The sequence below is a fragment of the Saccopteryx bilineata genome, chromosome 4 (genome assembly GCF_036850765.1).
Source record: "Saccopteryx bilineata isolate mSacBil1 chromosome 4, mSacBil1_pri_phased_curated, whole genome shotgun sequence".
Classification (NCBI taxonomy): Eukaryota; Metazoa; Chordata; class Mammalia; order Chiroptera; family Emballonuridae; genus Saccopteryx; species Saccopteryx bilineata.
The window spans coordinates 152,151,914-152,169,868 of NC_089493.1; the positions used below are offsets into that span (position 1 = coordinate 152,151,914).

General features: G+C 35.9%; 1 protein-coding gene across 1 annotated transcript in view; it reads right to left on the reverse strand.

Moving 5' to 3' along the window:
- Window positions 1-6,601: 6,601 nt before the first annotated feature.
- Window positions 6,602-17,955, reverse strand: part of CHSY3 (chondroitin sulfate synthase 3) — a 416,869-nt gene continuing 405,515 nt past the window's right edge. The window contains exon 3 of the mRNA XM_066272245.1: window positions 6,602-9,242. Coding sequence (XP_066128342.1) covers window positions 7,680-9,242 — 1,563 coding nt within the window. The 3' untranslated portion in view covers window positions 6,602-7,679. The remainder of the gene's footprint in view (window positions 9,243-17,955) is intronic.

Here is a 17,955-nt window from a genome sequence, read left to right on the forward strand (position 1 = left end):
AACCTTTTTGGCTGAGAAAGCCATGAACACCACATATTTTAAAATATAATTCTGTGAGAGCCATACAATGACTCGTTACATTACGCATTATCCAATAAAAATTTGGTGTTGTCCTGGAGGACAGCTTGATTGGCTCCAGCCACTTGCAACCATGAACATGAGCAGTAGAAAATGAATGGATTGTAATACATGAGAATGTTTTATATTTTTAACATTATTACTTTTTTTTATTAAAGATTTGTCTGCGAGCCAGATGCAGCCATCAAAAGAGCCACATCTGGGTCATGAGCCATAGGTTCCCGACCCCTAGAATAGAGCAAAACCCTGCAGCCATATGCAGAGCTGTTTAAAATCCTGGGCTGACTGCATAATGTACTCACAAACCTGAAGTGAGTTTCAAAGAAGATTTGGTATCTATCTTTCTCAAAGTCTTCTAAAAAATAGAAGAAAAAGCAATACTACCCAACACATTTTATGAGGCCAACATAATCCTTATAGCAAATCATGGTAAGGACACACAAAAAAAGAAAACTACAGACCAATATCTCTAATGAATACAGATGCAAATATCTGAAACAAAACTAGCAAATTGAAAGCAACAACACATTAAGAAAATAATACATCACAACAGAGTGGGATTCATTCCAGAAGGACAGCATGGTTCCACATATAGAAGTCGATCACCATAATACAACACATTGACAAAACATAAAACAAAAATCATATGATCCTATCAATAGATGCAGAAAATGCATTTGATAAGATACAACATCCTTTCATGTTTAAAACACTAAATAAAATCAGAATAGAAGTTAAGTACATAATAAAGGTCACATATGACAAATCATCAGCTAATATCATACTAAATGGTGAAAAATGAAGGTTTTCCTCTAAAATCTGGAATGAGATAAGGCTGACCACTCTCTTCACTCTTATTCAACATAGTTCTGGAAGTTTTAGCCAGAGCAATCAGGCAAGAGAAATAAATAAAAAATAAAAGGCATTCATATTGGGAAGGAAGAAGTAAAGGTATTACTTTTTGCAGATGACATGATCCTGTATATAGAAAACTCCAAAGACTCCACCAAAAAACTATTAGAAAAAAGGATTTTTTTTTAGCAAAGTAGATACACAGAGTGCATTGCCTTTACCCCTCATTTTCCTAGAATTATGCCTTTAACATTTTATTTATCACCTATTAAAGCTTTTCTTTTTAGAAATAGGTACCGGAATCACTTTGGTGGGTATGAGAGGGAAAGGGAAATAAATTGAGTGTGATTGTGGCAACAGAATATTTAACAGATTAGATACAGAAAATTATTCATAGTAAGGTTGTGGAATTATTTTCATTTTTATATAAACTTTTGGCCCTGAGATATTTTTAAAAAATTTATTTATTTATTTTTGTCTAATGAACATGTAATGCTAGAATCAAGATTGGTTCATATTTCTGTATGTGAACTTACCTACAGATCTTAGCTTCTATTTTGCATATACACAAAGTTTTCCCCACTTGTGGGGAGTTTAGCAGCTGGAAGTCAGGGTCGAACTCAGAACAAGCAGAGAACAGCCCCATAGATGAAGGCCTGATGGTGGCAGGAGGTTTGCTTTCAGGTGATGCGTATTTTCAGTCTTGGAGTTTTTCTATTTGATAGTATTATTCCCAAATTGTGCATAAATATTTGTTAATTGATTAACATTCCAGAGAAGAGCAAGTATTCTAGAGGGAAAAAAGTTTCTTTTCCTTCTGTTGAAGTCCCTCTTTTTACAATAGGGCCATTTAAAATAAAATGTTATCCTCCTAATCTTATACTTAACAATTCCTTTAGAATTAATCCTATTAATAAAGACTGAATTGGATTGAAATGGAACAGCCTATGGATGATAGATAATCAAAACTCAATATTCTCAGCTTCCATACCAATCTATTAATACATATGGATTAAGATTGATTGAAATAAAATCCTGCAGAGAACAGAATTTCAATATGGTGCAGACCTTGGCAGCTTCAGACGAAAGAGAGGAAGAGGGAAACAGACAGATGCATGTCACATTGAAGGCAGTACAAAAATATGCTGGCATCTTCATGCCAGTGCCAGGTGGTTTGCGGCTTGCTGCAGATATGACAGTATTGCCACCTGGGGGCATGAATCATTGCTAAGGTCTCATCATGCCCACCATCTGTCAGGGCAGCCTTGGCAGAGTGGCAGGTGCCCTGGCGAGGTGTGGCACACAAGGAGAGCTGCACTGGCGTATTCCATGCTGCCATCCAGCCTCTCCTGTTGCTACTGCCTGAAATTTAAGTTCTAACAGGCTTCTGGAAACAGCACAGACAGACAAACTTTACTGTATGTTTGACAATGATTAGGATGCTAACAAAAGTGGAGGTGGGGAAGGTACACAAGTCAGCAGCACTAAGAACTGATGACAGGTCCCTTTTATCAGTCACTCTTTTGCCTATTTTCCCTGTAATCACCATAATCACAGGCTACTTTCTGAAGAGATATGTCTTCAATAATTATAGGCACCCCCTCTTACCTGTGGGGTATACGTTCCAAGACCCCCAGTGGATGCCTGAAACATAAACAGGGTAGAACCTTATACATATTATATTTTTTCTATAAATACATACCTCTGATTAAGTTTAATTTATAAATTGGACACAGTAAGAGATTAACAATAATAAAATATAGCAATTATAACAGTATAATTTTATAAACGTTATGTAAATGTAGTCTCCCTCTCTTTTAAAATGCTATTGTTCTGTACTCGCCCTTCTTGTGATGACGGGAGATGACACAGTGCCCACGTGATGCGACGGAGTGAGGGGAGTGAGGCAGCATTGTGACTTACAGTCAAAACTACTTAATAGAATCTCTCTCTTTCTCAGACAACGGGCACAAATTATTTTTTTCTTCACAATTTCAAAGATAGAAGATTTATTCTTACCATAGATCTCAGCAACCTCAGCATATGACTTTCTTTCCTTTTTAAGTCAAGAACTTCACCTAAAGAAAGCACTTTACGACTTCTCTTGGGCATATCCAAATTGCCAGCATCACTACTCTTGTGCTTTGGAGTCATTATTAAGTAAGATAAGGGTGACTTGAGCACCAGCACTGTGATACTGGGACAGCAGGCCTGATAATTGAGAGGGCTCCTAAATGACTGATAGACCAGAGGTCACAGCATGGAGATGCTGGGCAAGTGGATTAGTCACATGCTGGGCGGGACAGAGCAGGACTTTCGAGATTCCATCACTACTCAGAATGGCATGCAATTTAAAACTTATGAATTGCTTCTTTCTGGGACTTTCCATTTAATATTTTCAGACTGAGGCTGACTGTGGGTTACTGAAACCATAGGTGAAACTGTGGATAAAGGGGGGCTAATGTAAGCACAAATGAGGGCTTAAGTAGACAATTCCTCAGGATCCTAGCAGTCCCCTATTAGAGAGAGCCCTCGGGTAAAGTACACTAGGCTCTTGTGACTTGGAGGACAAAGATGCAGTGACTCAGAAAGCAGAGGGGGTAGGGAAAGAAGGGCAACTTGCCACATAATGTAAGGTGTCTTGATGCCTTCATTCTTCCATATAAATCTCATCACCATGGCAACATAGGGCTACAGCTATTTTACTGGCTATTTGAGATTCATCTTGATATATTTTACCTGCTTAAACAGATTTTCTCTTGAGTGAGGAGAAAACTTGGGGAGATACGAAGTTTTCCTAGGCCCAAGTCTAGCTTAGGCTATTCCTCCAGGGCAAGGCCATCCAGATAAGGGCTCGTAGGCCTGGCCACACTGCAGCCTGTCCTCTGCCAATCCCAGCCATGAGAAAAGGGCCTCATGTTCTGGGCATCCTCCTGGAAGAAGGAACTGCCCCGGGGCCAATCTGAAAATGCAACCATGAAACCAGAGCGCTCCAGCCATGGGACTACTGATGACAGATTGGCTCAACTTTCTTATGCTGAAAACAGAGGAACTTGATTCTTTACCTTTCCAGTGGACATTTATTCTTGGTTGGACTCCAGTCCTCCAGTCCACGTTTGGGTATTTCAATCCTGTAACTCCCTATCTATTAACTGGGCATAAATGGCCTCCACTTTTAGATTCATCAATATCTCAACTCTCACAAAGCTGCTCTAGCTAAGTCTGTATGGTTGAAGTGACATAAACAGTCAAGCAATTACATGGAGTTGTTCATTGTGGACAGCTTGTGCTGTCCGCTGGCTGAGACCACATAGAAGAGCTGCTAATGGCTTCAGGAAACAGCATTTTTCTGCTGGCTGAGGTCCAGGAGCATATGAGTAAGTAGACAGAAGAAGCCCTTTCCCAATGCAGCATTACTCAGAGGGGCTAGCAACGAAATGGAAGGCTGATATTGAAAGTCTGAAGGGCTCTGAGTGAAATACCAGGAAACTAAGCTCTGTGCAGAATAAGCATGGCAATTAGACCCTTGTTTCCCTGTCGTCTCCTGCATCGCCCCGGCACTAAGAAGCCGTGGGTGAGAACAGAAAGGAAGAAGCTTCAGATTCAGACAGCAATTAACTCAAATCTTAACACTATAGCATTTCAATTGTATGAACTCAGGACAAGTTACTTAATCACCCATGGCCTCAGTTTCTACATCTATTGAATGAAGAAAATATCAAAATTCTGAGATCCATTGTGAAGATTACATTTAAAAGGGCAATGTGAGTAAAATGCACAGTGTGGTGTAGAGTAGACAGCAGATGATCAATGAGATGATGTTGAAGGTTAATGAAATGGTTATCAGGGGAACATTCACCCAGACCATCCATAGCTCTAAGTAATGTCATATCAGTAATGTACATACATTGTGCTTCAGGTTGCATTCACATTGTGTTGCTCTTCAACCATAAAGGGTTTTAGGGCAATAGATACTACACAGATTTTTAAAAACACCCTTAACTTTACTAGTATAATTCCAATAAAATTTCAATCAGAACATATTGCAGTGCTTGCAATAATCACAGGAAAGTTTAATGCAAATTTATAAAACAGAATTTAAATGCACCTATACTAATTTCAGTATGTTCAAATGAGAATGCTGACTTCCATGTTTCGTCAGTATACGTTCACCAGTATAACAGGAGAATGCCACCGCATTCCTGGACCACTGCCTCACAATTCTCTAAGACTTGAGTGTCTTAAATGAGGCGTTTATATTTATTCATCTGTAATACTCTATTATTTCAGTTGTTAAGTTATAGGAAAGAGCAGACTCTGATTTCTCTTCTTCATTAATAAAATCATGAATATTTGTTATTATTAATAGGTCTTCCCAAATGACTATCTCTACTGCACATTAACATATGTACTATTCAGGAAAATAAAACCAGCAAAAGAGCTAAGTCATGCAATATAGAAGAAAAACAAGCTATTAAAGCAAGGGCTTGTTAAAGGCCAGAGACAATATCGAGCCAGAGATCAATTCTGAGTTGTTGGCCCTGTCAAGTGTTTTAATATCAAAAAGGGTCATTAATTCCTTTCTAATGAATATGACATTGTGAAGATTATATGCTTTAGTCAAGGAGAGTGCCATCATGCTTGTTGCAATATTAAGCAATGCTATTTTTTGAAGCCCCAAAATGTCTTCACTGAAAGAGATTACCACCACTAAAGCAATGCTACAGGGCCTCCTGGCAATCAGTTCCAATAATGAGAACAATGTGTAACAATCACTTTCAAAGCCATTTTGATGCAAACCTTAGTCTTATTGTGTGAAAAATAAAATCAAAGTGCAGAAAAGTAAGTGCAATGTGCTATATTTTGTATGTAGTGGATGAAAAATAATGTGTCTTTTCTGCTTAAGGAACTCTGTTATGACATGCATACAAACATATATACACCCAAAACAGTGGTTATATGTGGTTGGGACAGATCCAGCTGGATAGGGAATGAGACGAATAGCTATAGACATTTAAAATTTTTGTTTAATTTTAAAACCATGCAAATGTATTACTTAGTCACCAAATAAAATTTAAAATAAATGCCTTTACGAGCTCTTGCATGGATTTTCATTTTTTCTCTTGAAAATGATTGTTTTTCTTTTCTTCTTTTACAAGTGAGAGGAGGGGAGATAGAGAGACAGACTTCCGCATGCACCCTGATCAAGATTCACCCAGCAAACCCGATTTGGGGCTGATGCTCTGCCCATCTGGGGTCAATGTTCTAGAAACAATCAAGTCATGGCTATGGGAAGGGAATAGAGAGAAGAGATATAGAGAAAGGAGAGGGGGAGGAGTGAAGAAGCAGATGGTTACTTCTCCTGTGTGCCCTGACTGGGTATTGAACCCAGGACATCCATACGCCATAATGACACTCTATCATTGAGCCAACAGGACAGAGGCAAAAGATTCTGTTTTTCTATAAACTGGAAACCTTGATTCAGTTTTAAGAAGGAATGGTAAGTAAAATTAAATGAAATATGTTCCTATGTGTTTTCTATAATTGCACAATTATAATTGTAAAATTAATTTTTTATTCATAATTTCCCCATTGACATTTATATCCTTAAAACATTTATATCTTTGAACCATCTATAATCCATATTAAAGGCTGTTTCTGACCTGTTTTGGGTTCAGTTGTTTACAAAGCTGAAGAGGTTGAGGAGGATTGCTTCTTCTAGGCTGAAAATTATTGAATAAAGAAACTGCTCATTTTAATTAGTTATGAAGACTACAATTTAAAGCATAATAATACAAATAGCATGCCCATAATCTCTCACTAACTCTGCCAGTCAGGGTAGCAAGTGCATTTTGATGACTAGAACCACTATAAGAAATACATCAAATATGACTAAAAGGAAACAACACAACTTTTTCAGTGTTTCTGAAAAAGAGAACTGTTATACCTGTTTTATTATAAATAACTGGGTTCTGTCATTTTTATCTTCTTGCCAGCAAATGAAGGACATTATTTCAAAGCTTCTAAAATGTACATGAATATTTAATTAAATCATATTTCCTTGAGAAAATAAAGTTCATTAGCATTTATAGCAGACACTTGTGAGGAGTACATAATTTTCTTAGACCAGGGTAGCCAGTACCAGTTGCTTGTGGAATAAAACTCCTCAATTTTTAAAACTTTTTTTAAAAAATAAACATACAATCATAAGTGTTTACTTTAAAAATTCTAAAGATGAAGAAAATTATTGTTTATATATTTAAGTCCTTGTATAAATTACAAAACTCAAGTTTATGTTACAGAGTCCCTTCCCCATAGGAAGCATAAAGCACTTTTGTGGTACCTTTCACCAGTAAATATTTGTATCACATTGAATTTGACAAACAAAATAAAAGTCGATATTGCATCTGTAAGCCCAAAGAAAACATTCTTCTAAGCAGTCTCTGATGATGATTGAACTTCAAAAGTCATTTGATTGCCACGATTTAACTCAATCTCAAAGATATATAAAAGTAATACATATATTGACTTCAGTAGAAATCTGAAAAATCAGTGAATTGCTGACTCCTCTTGCTTGAGGTCAACAAACACCCTTTGGAAAACAACCAAGAGTTGTTTAAGACCAGGACAACAAAATAAAATTATGGCAATAATAATTATAATAAAATAACAATAATAAAATTAAAATAACAATAACCAACAATGAGGTAATCTCCCCTGTAAAAAGGCAAGATATGTTGCCTAGACTGTCAGGAGAGAGTTCGATTGTATCTGACACCCAAATGTTTTTCCAACCAGAGTTCAGCCAGCTGCACGGCTGAGGCAAAAGTGCTTGCCTTGGATCCCAAGCACATCTTATACTGTCTAGGATCCAAGTTAGGGTCACAATGGACTGGATGGAAAATATGCACCACGCCTACTTCTTGACTTCTGAAGGGCTTTAAGCCAGATAGAATAACTTTATTATAGAGATCTACATCTTCCAGTCCCCAGCCCTGTATTGAGGTATCAAATCCACCTGCACCCAGAAGATCACTTTTATAAATACAGGTAATTCCATATCCATAGTCTCTCCAAAAGCCAGTCTCTTTTGTGAAGACAAAGTCATCATCAGTGGGAGGATTTCCCCTATTGGTTACCTTTGGATCATACTGGCTAAAGATGATGGGGTAGTACACCTGTTGTCCCTGAATTGTGTTGTCTCTACATCGTTGGAGAAAGTCTCCTCTGAAGACCAAGTCAACATCACAAAATAGCAGCAAAGTATCATTGTCAAACTGGGAAGAAGCCATTTCAAGACCAAGACCTCTGGAAAACTCTCCCTTCATGGGTATTAGGGTCATTTCTGCTTCAGGGTACTTGTTCTGATAGTCTTTTATTAGCTTAATATGCTTGTTGGAATCTTGGCCAGAATCCCTACTGAAAAGGATGATGACCAGTTTTATATTCTGCTTTGGGATAAGACAAGTATTTTCAAAGTTCTCCATGAACCTCAAGAAAATGTCATACCTCCCAATGAGAGGAACTAGAATGTGTATCTTCTTTTCATTGCTCCCTCCCATTTCTTTGGCACCCTGAAAAGAAGATAGTACCTTTAAAGAATTAGATATAAAGGAAAATGACCGAGTATTACTGTTAATACTCTCCACAAGACTATTGACATCTAGCTCTTCAGTTTCTCTGAAGAAAGGCTTGCTGAACAACTGCTGAAGATAGGCATGGCGTCTCACTGGCACTGTTAGTTTTCTCCCCTTGTGTCTTTTGTATAAGAGGAGCAAATCCAAAATGTACTCCACCCCATGCATGGGATCAACCCTGCGGTAGCCATACTGAATTTCCTTGAAGTCGATGAGCCGTCCCCTGCTCTTGGCATTTTCGTTGATCATCTCCATCACCTGGAGGATGGTGTCATCCAGCGCTGTCCTTAGGATGCTGCTGATGCTCTGTCGAGGAGGCTGGTTCTCAGATGCTGAGTAAAGGAGCTTTCCCGTCAGGAAATCCCATTCTATCACCTCATCCCTCTCCCGAGGCTGGAAGTGGTTGAACGAAGCCATCACTCCCAGCTGCTGGTCCTCTTTGCTCACCTCACTGTTACTGAGCTTGCTCATCATCGTGCTCTCCCGGTGGAGCTGGATGGTGCGATAACGAAGTTCAGAAATTTTGCGGCTGAGCATGTAATTATGAAGCCTGTATTGGTAGGCAGGCCTTTTGTTGGGATGAAGTGTTATGGCTGCATGGATCTTGCTATTGTGAAGGTCTTGAATATAACCCTTTCGATTGTGTTCATAGTTTTCATGGAACAGTTGCTGCATCTGAAAAGCAAAAGGAAATCAGGACATTAAAATAAATAAAAACAAACAAACAAAAAAACCCGTTTCAACTAAAATATCTAATAAAATTATTTATATGATCTCTTGTAGCAAAATGGTAAAATTTATATTTAAAAGAAATAAAAATAGTTTTAAAATGTCTAATTCGTATGCTCAAATACTGCATACTAACCTGTCAATTCATATGCAAATAGGGCATGCTAACCTCCAACTATATATTTTAAAGTGAAGACTTTTTGTCCCTCTACTCAAAGAAAACAAGAACTGTGTGTGTGTGTATCCCTATAATGGTTCATTGTGAGGAGAGGTAAAGTGGGTTGAGCATGCATTTTCCAAAAAATAGGGGTTCTTAGAATGACAATACCGCCCCCAAAGCAGATATAAATTTTAGTTAGTATCCTGATATGTTATCTTTACAGAGTAAGTTCTTCATAAAGTAAGGTCAAACAGAAACTGTATTAATCTCTGCTACTGATTTAAAGGATCATATCCAAAATTAGACATGCTTGACAACATTATGGACCAGAAAGTCTCTCTGCTAGTCTAAAACAACCTGACTAATTCAGGAAAAAACACAAATGAGAAAAATGTAAAATTATGAGATCATACTTCAAGCTGTCAGCTGATTCCTCCTCTACCAGTCAATAAGGAAACCTCCATCACACCCATTCCACATAAGTAGTAAAGGAAGAGGTGGAGGAGAAGGAAGAATCTGTGAATATATTGATGAATAAGGAGAATAGAAATACTCCAAACTTAAGAGTACATATCCAAAGCAAGTAACAGTTATCAACCAAGCAAATAAATTTTAAAAAGAACTCAAAGAATGGATAAACGTGCTTTAAGAAGATAATAAAACCACTGAAAGTTACATTACAAGAAACATAAAAAGATTTGTGAAAAACATAGGAAGAATAAACTTGAGAAAATGTATCAAATAATAGAAATACAAAGGAGAGGTTAAAAGCTTGGAGAGATAGACCTATATACAAACAAAACATATATCTCCATATCACATACATATATAATATAGATTTAAGTTTGAATATCTATAATATTTTATACTATTAAATATATATTAAAGGAGATAAAAATATGTACGTAAAATATATCTGAGGGACATACTACCTTTAAAATAAAGGCAGATCTATGTGTGCAATTAGGCCAAGAGAAAAACAAAATAAACAAACAGAACCCACTTTGGCTCTAAGTAGTAAAAGAATGAATCTTGCCATAACATTCTCCACAGCAACATTGAAACATGAAAACCCCAACAAAGCAAATTAATGACTCACAATTTTATATTCAGTCATACTGGAGCCCAAGTTATCCCTACCAACCGAGAGTTCAAATTGTATTGCAAAAAATAAATAGCTCCTCACATGTAAGAACTTGAGATGATAAATTATTTGATACTTCTCTCATCAAAAGGTGAAGTCTATGTCCTCATCTCTCAAATCCAGGTGATTTTATGACTACTTTAACTAATAGAAGTGACACTGTGCCAGTTTCAAGATTAGCAACTCCTTGTCCTTTGGCACTCTCCCTCAGCAGAAGCCAGCTGCTAAGTAAAAAGTCTGAGTTAGTTTCTTTGTTGCTGGCCAGGACCTTCAGTGAAATATGGTAGAGCAGAATTCTCGTTCCAATTCCAGAGTCAGGGAAGAAGGTATAAGTATGTTTTCCTCACTCTGTAAAGAAGTTTCTTCCTAGTTCTAGTTTGAAGAGAGTTTTTGTCATAAATAAATTTTGATGTGGAGCCAATGTTTTTTGTGTGTCCAAATGAAAAGATTTTGTGACTTTTTTTCTTATTATGGTGATTTGGACTGGTTGCTTTTCTAATATGAAACCACCTTTTATTCCTTGAATAAACTCATCATGATCCCAATATATTACGCTCTTTAAAAATGGCTGGAATATATTTGCAAATATTTGTTTAGTATATATTGTGTATAAATCTGGCACAAATCTCATCATAAAAAGTTGCTATTAATATTAACAAGTTGATTCTGAAATTTATATAGAAATGAAAAGTCAAGGACATTTAGAACAATCTTTAAAAAATGACACTATAAATAAAAAGTTAAAGAAATTTAGACAGTATGATATTAGTACAAGGATAAATAGAACCAAGGACTAAAAATAACCCATTAACAAACATACATATGACTTAGAATTTATCACTTGGAGAGCGAAGAAAAAGTGGTCTTTTCAGTAAATTGTACAAAGTCAGTTCATTCATACAGAAAATAGTAAAAAAAAAAAAACCCTACATACCACTATTTTAAAAAATCCATCCCATTTCAGATAAATTACTAATTTTAAAAAAGGTAAAAAAAAATACAATTTCTAAAAGTTAACATAAGAAAATATCTGCATGACTTTTGGTTAGGAGGAAGATTTTGTAAATATGACACAAGTTACTACTAATCATAAAAATAGACTGATAAATCGGTCTGCATTAAAATTAAGATCTTTGTTCTTCAAAAACAACATTAAAAGACTATAAAAGAAAAAGTATAGAGTGGGGAAAATATTTTTAATAGAACTTACCAAAAAATACCCAGAATAGGTAATGAACCCATACAAATTAGTAAGAAGGACAAACCTAATTAAAAATGAGAAGAGCACCTAAATGAACACTTCACAAAAGAGAACAAACAAATACCTGATAAACATACAAAACCACTTCCAGTTCATTCATCATCGGGATAATGCAGGTTAGTCATAATTGATAACATTACAGACCAGCAAGAATGGAAAACTGAACAGTCTGATGATACTGTCAAGATTTCAAACTCTCATACATGGCTGGTGAGAATGGAACTTGTTTCAATCACTGTGGAAAACTATATTAATAAAAATGACCATATACATTCCAGTGACTCAGTAATTCTTTTTTTTTTAATTTTTAAATTTTATTTAGAAAAGTAACTTTGACAGGGCAACATTAATCAATGAGTACATAGGTTTCAGGTGAACATTTCTATAGCATTTGAACAGTTGATTATGTTCTATACCTATCACCCACAGTCAAATCATTTTCTGTCACCTTATATTTGTCCCTCTTTACATCCTTCACTCCATGCCCTACCCAATGTCCCTCCTCCACATCCCCTTCCCCCTGGTAAACACTTCACTTCTATCTATGTCCATGAATCTCAGCTTTATATTCCACCTATGTGTGAAATCATACAGTTCTGAGCTTTTTCTGATTTACTTATTTCACTCAGTATAATGTTCTCAAGGTCCATCTACATTGTCATAAAAGGCACTATGTAATTATTTCTTATGACTGAGTAGAATTACATTGTATATATGTACATCTTCTTTATGCAATCCTCTATCGAGGAACATTTTGGTTGTTTCCATGTCTTGGCCACTGTGGATAATGCTGCGATGAATGCGGGGATGCATGTGTCTTTATGTACCAATGTTTTCGAGTTTTGAGGGTATATACCCAGTAGAGGGATTGCTGGGTCATAAGGTAGTTCTATTCTTAAGTTTTTGAGGAACCATCATACTTTCTTCCATAATGGTTATACTAATTTACATTCCCACCAACAGTGAATGGGGGTTCCTTTCTCTCCACAGCTTCTCCAACACATGTTATTACTTGTCTTGTTGATAATAGCCAATAACAGGCATGAGGTGGTATCCTCATTGTAGTTTTTGCATTTCTCTAATAGCTAGTGAAGATGAGCATCTTTTCATATATCTGTTGGCCATTTGTATGCCTTCTTGGGAGAAGTGTCTGGTCAGGTCCTCTACTCATTTTTTAATTGGATTGTTTGTTTGTTTGTTGCTGAGCTTTGTGAGCTCTTTATATAGGTATTTTAGATAGTAACCCCTTATCGGAGCTGTTGATTGCAAATATTATCTCCCTTTTAATTGGCTGCCTATTTGTTTTGTTGTCAGTTTCTTTTGCTGTACAGAAACTTTTAGTTTAATATAGTTCCATTCATTTATTTTTTGCCTTTACTTCCCTTGCCTTTGGGATCAAGTTTATAAATTTTTCTCTATGGCCGAGGTCCATGAGCTCAGTACCTATGTTTTCTTCTATGTAATTTAATGTTTTGGATCCTATATTTAGTTCTATAATCTGTTTTGAATTAATTTTTATGCAGGGGGACAAACTGTAGTCAAGTTTCATTCTTTTGCATGCAGATTAATAATTTTCCCAGCACAATTTACTGTAGGTGTGTTTTCCAGCCAATACTATACTGTTTTAGTTACCATGGCTCTAGTAGTGTGATACTAATGGCTTCATTCTTTTTCCCTAAATGGCTTTGGCTATTCAGGTTTTTTCAGGGTTTCATACAAACCTGGTAATTTTTTTTTCTATTTCTTTAAAAAAAGACATTGGGATTATTGCTTTGGGTAATATGGTCATTTTAACTATGCTGATTCTTTCAGTCCATGAACATGGAATATTTTCCATTTCATTGTGTCTTTTTCTATTTCTTTCTATAATTTTTTATAGGTTTCAGTATATAGGTCCTTTACATCCTTTGTTAAGTTCATTCAGAGGTATTTTAACATTTTTGTTGTAATTGTAAAAGGAATTTTTTTTAGTTCATTTTCCAAAGTTTTATTTTTGGCATATAGGAAAGCAATAGACTTTTGTATATTGATTTGTATACTGTGACTTTACTGTATTGGCTTATTGTTTCTAATAGTATTTTGGTGGAGTCCTTGGGGTTTTCTATATACAGAATCATGTCATCTGCAAAAAATACCTTTACTTCTCCCTTCCCAATATGAATGCATTTATTTCTTCCTCTTGTCTGATTGCTTTGGCTAAAACTTCTAGGACTATGTTGAATAAGAGTGGAGAGAGTGGGCAACCTTGTCTTGTTTCTGATTTTAGAGGAAAAGCCTTCATATTTTCACCATTTAGTATGATTTTAGCTGATGGTTTGTCATATATGGCCATCTATTATGTTGAAGTACATTACTTCTATTCCCATTATATTGGGTGTTTTAAACATAAAGGGACATACATATCTTATCAAATGCATTTTCTACATCTATTGATAGGCTCATGTAACTTTTGTTCCTTGTTTTGTTGATGTGGTGTATTATATTAACCGATTTCCATATGGTGAACCATCCTTGTGCTCCTGGAATGATTCCCACTTGATTGTGATGTATTATTTTTTTAATGTGTTGTATTTTATTTGCTAGTATTTCATTTAGGAATGTTGCCTCTATATTCATTAGATATACTGGTCTATAGTTTTCTGTTTTTGTGTTGTTCTTGCCAGGTTTTGGTATGAGGGTTAGTTTGGCCTCATAAAATGTATTGGGGAGTATTGCTTTTTCTATTTTTTGTAAGGTTTTAAGAAAAATAGGTACCTACCAAATCTTCTTTGAATGTTTGGTAGAAATCATTAGTGTTGCCATCGGGTCCTGGACTTTTGTTTTTAAAAAGGTTTTTGATAGTTGTTTCTATTTCCTCCCTGCTTATAGGCCTATTTAGGTTTTCCATTTTTTGTGTGGCTCAGTCTAGGAAGATTGTATAGTTCTAGGAATTTATCCATTTCCTACTAGGTAGTTGAAACTGGTGGCATATAATCTTTCATAATATTTTACTATGATCTTTTGTATGTCTATGATGTCTGTGGTGATTTCTTCCCTTTAATTTAGACTTTTCTTTATAGGAGTCCTTCCTATTTTTTCCTTAGTGAGTCTAGGCAGGGGTTTGTTGATTCTACTGATCTTTTCAAAGAACCACCTTTTTGTTGTATTAATTTTTTCAACAGTTTCATTTGCTATTTCATTTACTTCTACTCTAATTTTTAGTATTTCTTTTTTTCTACTGATTTTGGGTTGCCTTTGTTGTTCTTTTTCTAGTTCCTTAAGGTGTGATGTTAGGTTGTTTATTGGGATCTCTCTTGTTTCTTGATATAAGCTTGTAATGATATAAACTTCTCTCTTATTGCTGCATCCCAGAAATTTTGATATGTCATTTTGCCATTTTCATTTGTCTGTATATGTCATTTGATTTCTTTTTTTATTTCTTCTTTGACCCAGTTATTTTTTAGAAGTATGTTGTTTAATTTCCACATGTCTGTGGGTTTATTTACTTCCTTTATGCAGTTGAATTCTAATTTCAAAGCTTCATTTCTTTTTCTTAAGTGAAAAGCAGAAAGGCAAAGAGACAGACTCCTGCATGTTCCCTGACCATGATCTACCTGGCAAGCACTTAATAAAGCAATGCTCTGACCATTTGGGGCCATTTCTCTGTTGCTTAGCAACCAAGTTATTTTAGTGCCTGAGGTAAGACCATGGAGCCATGCTCAGCACCCTGTGCTAACCTACTCCCACGGAGCTATGGCTGTGGGAAGGGAAGAGGGAGATAGTGAGAGAAAAGAGAGTGGGGGAGGGTAAAAAAGCAGATGATTGTTTTTCCTGTGTGCCCTGACCAGGAATTAAACCTGGAACATCCATATGCTGAGCCAATGCTATACTGCTAAGCCATTGAGCTGGGGCCAATTTCAAAGCCTTATGATCAGAAAATATGCTTGGTGTAATTTCATTCTTCTTGAATTTGATATTAGTTGTGGCCCAATATATGTTCAATCCTTGAGAATGTTCCATGCACACTGGAGAAGATTGTATAATCTGATGTTTGGGGAAGAAATGTCCTATAAATAGATATTATGTCCATTTGGTCCAGAATGTCATTTAAGGCTGATACTTCTTTATCAATTTTTGTTTGGATGATCTGTCTAAAGCTGTCCATGGTGTGTTCAAATCTCTAAGTATGATTGTGTTTTTGTCTGCCTTTTTTTTTTTAAATCAGTTAGTAGATGTCTTATATATTTTGGTGCTCCCTGGTTCAGTGCATATATATTAAGAAGTGTTATGTTTTCTTAATACAATATCCCCTTTATCATTATGAAATGTCCATCTTTGTCTCTGGTTTTCTTTGTTGTCTTGAAGTCAGAATTGTCAGATATGACTATGGCTACCCCTGCTTTATTTTGGATATTGCTTGAAGAATCACTTTCTACCCTCTCATTTTGTTGTATGTACTTTTGTACTTTCAGCTTAGATGTGTCTCTTGAATGTAGTATATAATTGAGTTTTTCTTTTTGATCCAATTTGCTACTCTGCCTCTTTAATGTGAGTTCAGTCCATTTACATTTAAGGTAATTATTGACATTTTAAGATTTGCAATAGCCATTTTCTTGGGGGGGAAGTAGGTCTTTTTGTTTGTTTTTTCTCTTTTTTTCTGTTCATTGTTTTTGTTAGGAGAAAGAAGTATGCAATATCACCAGATTCTTTTTAAGCTGTTTAAGCAGTGGCTTTTTCATGGCAGTCATGTTTTCATAATAACGTAACATACCATTATGTTATTAAGAGAAAAATGTTCATATGTATAAGGGTCCTTTGTCTTATGAGTGCTTCTGTACTCCATCCTCCCTTGGTACTGCAGATATTTATCGTCTCCTCTATTATATTATTGTTGTTACAGATTATCCTGGGTTTTTTTGTGACTTTTTTGGAGCTTTTGCTTGGTTAGATTTGTTCTGTTCTTTGTGTCTGGTCAAATAACTTTCTTGTATATTTCCTGCAGTGGGGGTTTTCTGGTGATAAATTCCCTCAGCTTCTGTACGTCTGTAAAAGTTTTTCTTTCTATTTCATATTTGAAGACTAACTTTGATGGATATTGTATACTTTGCTGATGATTCCTCTTTTAGTGCTTTGAATGTTTTGGTTTGCTCTTTCCTGGCTTGTAGAGTTACTGCTTAAAAATCAAATGATAATGTATTGGGCTTACGTTTATATGTTATGTTCTTCTTTTCCTTAGCTGCCTTTAAGATTCTTTCTTTGTCATTGATTTTTATTTACATTTTTTATTAATAATTTTAATGCAGGAACATTGATAAACCAGGGTACATATGTTCAGAGAAAACATCTCCAGATTATTTTGACATTTGATTATGTTGCATACCCCTCACCCAAAGTCAAATTCTCTTCCGTCACCTTCTCTTTGTGTCCCTCCCCTCCCCCACCCCCTCTCTCTCCTTCCTCGCCCCCCCTTACCATCACATTCTTGTCCATGTCTCTGAGTCTCATTTTTATGTCCAATCTATGTATGGAATCATATAGTTCTTAGTTTTTTCTGATTTACTTATTTTACTCCGTATAATGTTATCAAGGTCCATCCATGTTATTGTAAATGATCCGATGTCATCATTTCTTATGGCTGAGTAGTATTCCATATTGCATATGTACCAAAGCTTTTTAATCCCTCATCCACTAATGGACACTTGGGCTGTTTCCAGATCTCCACTATTGTGAACAATGCTGCCATAAACATGGGGGTGCATTTCTCCTTTTGGAACAGTTCTATGGTGTTCTTAGGGTAAAAGTTTTTCTTTGTATTTCATATTTGAAGGCTAACTTTGATGGATATTGTATTCTTTGCTGATGACTCCTCTATCTGTGCTTTGAATGTTTTGGTTTGCTCTCTTCTGGCTTGTAGAGTTACTGCTGAAAATTCAAATGATAATGTAATGGGTATCAGGAATACCTAAAAGTGGGATAGCTGGGTCAAAAGGCAGTTCCATTTTTAATTTTCTTGAGGAATCTCCATACTGTTTTGCACAGAGGCTGCACCAGTCTGCATTATCACCAGCAGTGCAGGAGGGTTCCCTTTTCTCCACATCTTCGCCAGCACTTATTT